Genomic DNA, 8245 nt, shown 5'->3' with positions numbered 1-8245 from the left:
GTCGCATTCCAGAGAACTTGCAAATGTAGACATGCTCCTTTTTTTGTGAACTGTGGAAACACGGCATTACCTAGAAAGATGCTTCCCCTTGGAATGTTCACTCTTCACAATTTTCCCAAGGTTATGTTTCCGCATATCACCCGAGAGTCACCTTGTGTGATCCAAATGAGGCTTGCGTGGGGTGGGATTGGATGGGCACGGTCGCAATAAGTCTGTGTCTGACTCTGGTTCTGCCACCACCGTCTGGTCTGTAGCCCAGGGCTTTGCCACATTCATCAGAAATGCTGTGTATTTCAATTTCAAATCAGGGTTTAGATTTTTGTGATTTTTTAAATTTTTTACTGTACCCGCAGTGTTAGTCACCGCAGTGTTATTACGCCCATTATCGTCAGAGCTACTGTGACTTTTACTGTCTGTGGCCACAAGTGGCCACAATTCTTTGCTCTCCCCTGTCACTGCTGCTCTCTCAAACACCATAACTACGCATCTCACAAGGCAGGTCAGCTGGCTCATCGGAAAAGAATTTGTCCTTGTCCATACCCCAACACTAACTACTGGCTGAAACATACAGCTTGAAGAGTAACAAAGCATTATCGCTTATAGTGGCTTAAGAAAACAGCGAGATCAACTTACTGACAAGTAAGCGAATACTCCAGAGTTTTATTACACCATTGCGTGCAACTTTGGTGGCGCCAGAGAGATGTATAGTGTGTTGCAACTTATCATGTTTTAAAAGCCTGTTAACAGACGAACGGTCCGCCATGTTTAAAAGTGAAAAACCCTTTAAAGGGTTAAGCACAGTTGGTCTAGTAATGGACTGGCATGCATAGTGAGAAATATGCAAAAGATCATTTTAAAATTGCAGTTTCACTTGTTATTTATTCCACAGGTTATCCTAAACGTGTGGGAATGGATCTTCTGTATAACTTCTTCAGTGATTTTGGCACTGTATGTTTTGTTGCTGTTGGTAGTGAATCAGCTGTAATTGAATTTGTTGAACGGTGAGTACTTTAAATTCATTACACATTGCTGTTTTTTTTTTTAATGCTAGTGGGGTGGGACTTAATCCCTTCTACTGCGGCCACTTCTGGCCTATTGTACAAGCCCCAGATGATAGGTGAGGGTGAGTGTGGAGCAGTTGGTGGAATGAAGATTGGCAAAGGAAACCGAAGTACTCGGAGAAAACCTGCCCCAGCACCACTTTGTCCACCACAAATTCCACTTGACCAGACCCGGGATCAAACCCGGGCTGCCGCGGTGGGAAGCCAGTGACTAACTGCTTGAGCTGTGGTGCGGCCATACATTGCTCTTAATGGTAGGCAGTCTAGTCTGCTAGTCACATATGATTTGCTTTTGTTTATTAGCCCAAGAAGCAGCAGATAATACGCCAACAACTAAGAGTGTCCTGAGAGTGTACTTGTCAAATTTTCTTGAGTCTGGAAACCCATTATAATTTTTGATAAGAAGCTGTTTTTATTCTTACATGACAAACAGAATGCAGTGCAGAGAACGTGAGATATAACTCTCAGCACTTTTAAGTAAATACAGAACATTTCATTATGTAATGCTCAGTTGAATTTATTTTGCTTAAAGTGTGAAAATTTCCTCACAGATCTCCATGTTTTATTCATGGATTTCTTGGCATAAGTCTTCTAAGGTCATCTGTGACATCAGCTCAGTATTTAATATCTGTTACATAATACCAGAATGATGGTCTGATTTGTCATGGAATATGAAATTTGGTACTATAATCTGACAAAAAAATTTAACATTCTATGTATGAAAAGTGTAATGTGTCAGCTCCAATGTTTCAGTGTCCTCTTTTGCAAATTTATATGAGTTCCAATGTTCGTACCTGACTGAGGTCTCCTTAATTGTGTTCATTTTTATACTGTCTTCAGGAACACTATAGAAGGCTTTCAGATTAAGTATGGAAAACATAAAATTCCATTCTTTTGAATTAATGCATAATTATATGGTATGATTTGTCACAGTGTCAAAATCATATATCAGCAGATCTGTGTTCATGCAGCTAGTAACCTTCCACATTGGTAGCAGATTCTACTGACATGGGGTATATGCAAGCACATTTCATTTGTTTTGCTTAGTTTCATGTCTGTGCAATGTTTCGATCCTGTGTAGGCTAGTGTCACTTCATTACATGTGTTCTTACATAATGGTTATGCTTACTGATGAAAATGTTATTTCTTATTAGCAAAACTCTCAGTGTTGGTGGATATATTATAGCCTACTTACCTCAGGACATTATCAAGCTTTATGGGCTCACCCAGATACTCTGTCCATGTCTGTCCCATGTTAATTATCTTCAAACTATTGAACCAAGTTTCATATAGTATCCTCTGTTTGACTTCTCACATTTCAAATGTTCATTGATAAAGCTTAGCTATGTGACTTTTGGGCAGGTAGGAAGAGTAATCACTGTTGACATTTTCTGTGAAGAATTTACATTTGTTAAATCCCTTTCTTTGGATTAAAAAATTAAGGTACAAAGGTAAAGTTGTCCCTGTGCTCAACTAATTAAGCACTATGAATTAAGGCGTATGGGGGAGTGGATGTATAAATCCACGTTTTCTTGACCTTGGCACTAGTTGGAGGTGAGTGGTCAGCTTCATACCCTGGCTGTTATACCTCCGGGGAAAGAGCCCCTGGTACCCATTGGATAGGAGGCTGGGTGGGCTCTGGAGCCGGTCTGGACAATGTGGAGAAGAGAAAATTCTTGACCCTACCAGGACTCAAACTCTGACCTCTCTGTTGTCCAGCTCATAGCCTGTCGCTATACTAACTATGCTCTCCTGGTTCCTGGATTAAAAAATTAAAATTACAACGTTAAATTGTGTGAAACATAAATTTGCTTATTTGCAAGCTCTTTTTCATAAGGTTTTTGTTATTTAAAAAGAAAAGTAAAGAAAATTTTCTTGTATAACTATAACTGACAATGAGATTTTAAGTTCTGTGGAATTCTTTATGAATAAGTATGACCTCCTGAACTCATATTCTAGACCTTCATGAATTAGTAGATATCTTCATTGTGGCACTGCAAGCTAGAGAACGAGTTCCTGCATGATCATTCATGTACACATTGCCCACATGCAAGTATTTCAGTCTTTCATCACATGTTCATATGTAAATTGATTTTTATCGCCACAGCGATGCTGTAAAAAGGACACAAGAAAAACCATTGTTCCTTGCAAATGCTGCACTGACTGTGAAGACACTAACATATTATAATCATCAAGGTAAGTTTATCATTATGTTAGTAGTATTGATAAGTATGAACAAGTGTTGAAATTGCTTTGCTTATTGACAAAAAAGGCTTATGTCTAGAAGTACGGAATCTCAAATCCAAAATAAAGGCTTGTAATTCTTAATAATATTGAAATGTTGTTTGTCATGAAATGATAATTATATATCCTATTCTCATCTGACAAGGAGGCAAAATTGTTTATGATGTACTGTATTTATTTATTTATTCATTCATTTATTCATGGCTTGTTTAATGAGACTGTCAGCATGTCAGACTCTGTAGTGTCAGATGGTAGGATGATGGTAATTAGTGAGTTAGAAAAGATGTGGAAGAAAGAAGTTGGGGGTTCATTTGAGCTACTAGTTCATTTGCCTGGAGGAACTGAGGAAAACCATTAAAAGTCTCAAGTCAGTTTAGTGTATGTCCCAGCTATGATTCAAACTTGCCGCCTCCCGAATACAGGTCAGAATCATTACTGCTTGAGTCAGTTTGCTTGGTTTTAGCAGGTCTAAGTGACTAGACATTTTGTGTTCAAATGGTTTGTAGTGTGTGACATGTTAAAACATTGTTCTAGGCACTGTGCATTCTGCCAGATCTGTAGACTCCAAGGGAGGTTCCTCACAAGGTATGTTAAGGGTTAATTATGAACCTTATTTACCAGAATTGAGCAATTACATGATAATAGTACACTTGGATACTGCTGTTACAGTACTGAACACAGTTTGCAAACAGTCCTAGCTGTGTATAGTTGAGTATGTTTTGAGTTGCTGTAACATCAGGATCATTGGTTGAATCTGGCTAAGGGCTGGTAGGTTTGTTTGTGCTGCATAAATTTTCTCCCATAGTGGAGACCATGGCTGATGTGCTGAAGAAGACATGATGGAAATCTAACTGTATTTCTAAGTAGACTAAAAAACACAATATAGTATTCTTTCTTGTAAAACTAATAGTCCCTCAGCTTTTAAAGAAATTACCCACTTTTATGGAGCCCATGGTTTGTTACTGTATTCACAAGAGCCTGCCATTATAGTCTATTCTGACCAAGGTTTCTGGTGTAATATCCTTCCATCTGCAGCTAGGTCTGTCATATGGTTTTCCCCCATTAGGTTTGTATGCGTTGCTATTCTGTCTCACACGACTATGCAGATAATGTCCAGAGTGTGTAGTAACCTGTGTTCATTCCAGTGATCATACAGGAGCTTGAAATGAAAGTCTGTGAAAATTTCTTGCATCATCCTTGTTTAGTGACATTTTAATGTCAGCTGACCAGGATACTGACACTGACTTAGTGAAATTGTGGGATGTATTCATGACTGTTACATTTTTACAGTTGCTGAAGTGGTCCATGAAAATGTGGTCTCAGCACATGCATCTAGACAAAGCCTTCAAGAGACACTGGATGCTTTGTGCAACACAACCTCTTATGTGTCCAATCAAAAGAAAGACAAACAGGTGTGTCAGTTTCTGGAAACATTGTTTTCTGCAGTCTTCCCAGGGTGCAAGGCAATTTCTTTTGGATCACGTTTGTCTGGCCTTGCCCTTTCTGATAGTGATCTGGATATCTTTCTTGATACAGGTAGTTGTTCTTTTGCAACATGCAACTGACCACTGGCCTTTGTTTAGTGCTGAGATTAATACTGTGTAGAGTATTTTGTGCATTATGAGGTGTTTAATTATGCAGAGGGATGGATACAGTTACATTTACTTGTACAGTAGCTACTTATTTTACACTTGGAAAACAGAATGCTGTGAACTTCTGCTATAGATCCAGTACAAATTTTTTGCTGTTGACTGTAAAATAAGTAGAACATAAAAGGTATCAGTTTTTGGCCCTTATTATAAGGGATTTCTCTTTATATGGAATATGGGGTACATAAATGTGTCATGTAATATCTTAAAGAAGCTCTCTTTTGATATGTATAGGCCCTATCTTTAATACAGGGGTTGGATAATCTTTGGTGATTTCATTACTGTTGTTTTCAAGGGCTCAAGGAAAATAACCATTACAGTAACGTCTTTTAATTTAAATAAGTGTGATGAATTTTTTGAACATGCATATTTAAGGGTAATGAAGGGAAGTTGAAATAATTTTCATTTTGTGCATCCTGTTGTGTTATATACAATTCTTTATTAGAGTCCGTCGCAACACCACAATACAATGGTGAAGGCTAAAATTAGCTTAGCTACATGTTTCGGCTATTAAAGCCATCATCAGGCAAACACATGATCACCATATTCACACACTACTGAACTGCAGTTGCGATGGTGAAGCTGGATACTTGATAACTATTATATTATAAAATACATGGTAAAAAATACAATGAACTGTAAACTTATTATAAGAACGAAAGTTATGGCGTAAAATAAGTATAAACTTTTCGTGTGATGTCAGTTGTGATGTCAAGTCAGTTGTTGCAATTTGTTATATTCCCGCAGACATAATGGTATATTCTAGGCTTGTACACATGTAATAAACTTCTTGGAGGCCCATGGTATAGTTGTATTATAGTTTTGACATTAATTGTTTAGTTTGTGCCTCATCTTATGGTTTATTTTGTCCGTTCTGTGGGTAATATAGATATAGAAGCTGAAATATGTATTAGAATATTTTAATGTTTGGGAAATGGATGGCAGGCACAATTCTCAGATTTTTTGCATGATGGTACATAAATTTACACTAGACTGTGTGACAATTGAAGCATGCTAATGCCATGTTTTGTGAATTATAAATATACTTCCATGCAGAATAATATTTCAGTTGTATAGGAGAGAGAGACCCTTGTGCCTCAGACAAGATTTTTTTGTTAAGTATAAATTTGTATCCAATCACTGCACCACTGATTGCTTTAAACAGACACAAAGTCTGATTTATTCCCTTTCTTACTGTTTTTTTTTCAAAATGTGAGACACGAAAAGAATGTGTAAATCCAATTGAAAAAAAAATTGACTTGAGGCCTTTTGCTACTCAGTTGGTGATAACACAGAATAGGCAGAAAGCTTTATGTTGGTGCAAATGTAACAATCTGAAACACTTAAAACATTTTTATTGACTGTCTTTTAAATTCACAAAGACTCAGTTTAAAAAAATTAAATACACACCTTGGATGATCGTCTAAAGTTATGTCAGTTATAAAGCACATACATACGAGTAAAAGAATAAATGAAAAGCATATAAAATGTAATTTAATAAGTAGTTCTGCAACTTAACAGTCCTGGAAATGAAACAAGAAATATCGTGCTGCCTCTTCTACCCTTAATTTGTTCTGGTAGAAATACTACGATATCTTAGGTTTCTCCTTTGCAGGAGTCATCTGTGTGCGGCCAAACGAACACTGAACTGTTCTTGACCCTCCTCATGAACTTTCACTGTTGGTTATCTCTTACTCTTAGTCACAATGACACCTGTTTAATGTTTCTTATCACTTAGATGCATTATTCAATGGCTATAGCTTACGGCTGGTATGAGGAGGAAATTTCAGCATTATGATAATATTCTGTCCTCATTTTGAGATCCCCAGCATTGTGATATGGCTGTCATGATTCTGTAAGGGTGGGAGAATTTGACAATCTTTCATCATTTTTGTGTAATAAATGAAATGCTCCAAAAATTCAAGAAACTTGTCCCTGTTTGACCAATTACTGGGGTGAGATGTTTCATGTGTACCAGGTGGTGCACTGATCAACATATAGTTCTTAAAGTGAACATATGTGGATATCAGCACTGAAGGGATTGAATTCACCAGGGCATTAATGCATCCAGTGATGGTGAGGGTCACTCCTCTCCCTTCAGATGGCACACTGCTCACCTATTTACTCTCATCGACAGCAACAACTAAAGGGGACTGTGAGCTGTACAGTGACCACTCTCATCAACATTATAAATAAGTTCAGGACTGAGCTTATATTTTTTAGTCTCACTGTAATTTGTAAAAAAAACTTTAACAACAGGTCTATTAAAAGCAGTAGTCCTAGCCAGGCTAGAAGCCTGAGGCATTTTCAAAAGACATGACACTGTTGTTTCTTTTCATAAAATCAGCCATTCACATCCCACCATTTAGAGTACTTAATTCCTTTGCAAACTGATAAGTAAGTTTCATTACTTCTTTTCTTGTTAATCCATAAATATGGCTAGCCGTGGTAATATAGGGTGAGTCTAAATTATTGTCGGGGTTTCCATGTCCATAAATTTTCAAACCAGAAATAACAAAACAAAACTGCTTACAGAATATGAAAGTGTAACTCAGAAAGTTTTATTACCTGTTGAATCAATACTGCAGAATTCTAAACATCTTCAGCTTGTGCACCTGTCATGGCACATCAGATGTCCAAGTGATATTCAGTTTCCCTCCAAGAATTCTCCAGAATTTGTGGTGTAACTGTTTCGATTGCAGCTACAATTCTGAGATTAGTTCATTGAGGGGGGACACAGGGGTCTTGTCAACAATGTGCTTAACTCTTTGACTGGCGCGGGCGTGTTTTAACACCCGGACGATGCCAGCTGTTCCCTGGCGTTGGCGTGTTTTAACGCTTTGACAATCTCTTCCCTTCTTTGCTCTCTTGGCACTCATCAACCAAAGACATATATATGATAGTTTTTGAACATGTTTGTAAAGAACCCTTGTAAACTTTGTGGGGGTCTATATTACTGTCAGAACCCTCTGAGAAGGAAAAGGTCAGAACATATTTCACATTCATTCAGTTTCACCATGGTTTCTCGCAGCAAGTGTCGGCGTGTTCCTACAAACCAGCTGGAAAGTGTTGTGAAGGAGATTTGTGCTGATGATGATAGTGGCGATGAAATAATGATTCCTGAATTAGATAAAGTTGATAGTGACAATAATACAATGATAGACAGTGATCATGAACATTTAGCTACCACAAGTGCGGTGCCTGACACGCCCATCTCATGAACGTACAGAGACATTGTACCAACAGTAGTTCTATTTGCTAGTAGTTTCGGGATCAAAATTAATATAACAC

The 8245-nt window shown here is 37.7% G+C and overlaps 1 protein-coding gene across 10 annotated transcripts in view; it reads left to right on the top strand.

Annotated features, from left to right (window-relative positions):
* The window catches only part of LOC111866405, a 37692-nt gene that overhangs the window by 12165 nt on the left and 17282 nt on the right, over positions 1-8245 (top strand). For 9 of the 10 annotated variants that reach the window (XM_023855327.2, XM_023855321.2, XM_023855323.2 and 6 more), the window contains 4 exons: positions 890-1001; positions 3169-3257; positions 3840-3890; positions 4596-4841. In XM_023855327.2, the coding sequence (XP_023711095.1) occupies positions 890-1001; positions 3169-3257; positions 3840-3890; positions 4596-4841 (498 nt within the window). The remainder of the gene's footprint in view (positions 1-889; positions 1002-3168; positions 3258-3839; positions 3891-4595; positions 4842-8245) is intronic. The other variant, XM_023855328.2, reaches the window with a different exon arrangement.

This window comes from Cryptotermes secundus, unplaced genomic scaffold, assembly GCF_002891405.2.
Source record: "Cryptotermes secundus unplaced genomic scaffold, Csec_1.0 scaffold130, whole genome shotgun sequence".
NCBI classification, from domain to species: domain Eukaryota; kingdom Metazoa; phylum Arthropoda; class Insecta; order Blattodea; family Kalotermitidae; genus Cryptotermes; species Cryptotermes secundus.
The sequence above is the reverse complement of the archived record's forward strand: the minus strand, read 5'-3'. Positions and strand labels throughout refer to the sequence as shown.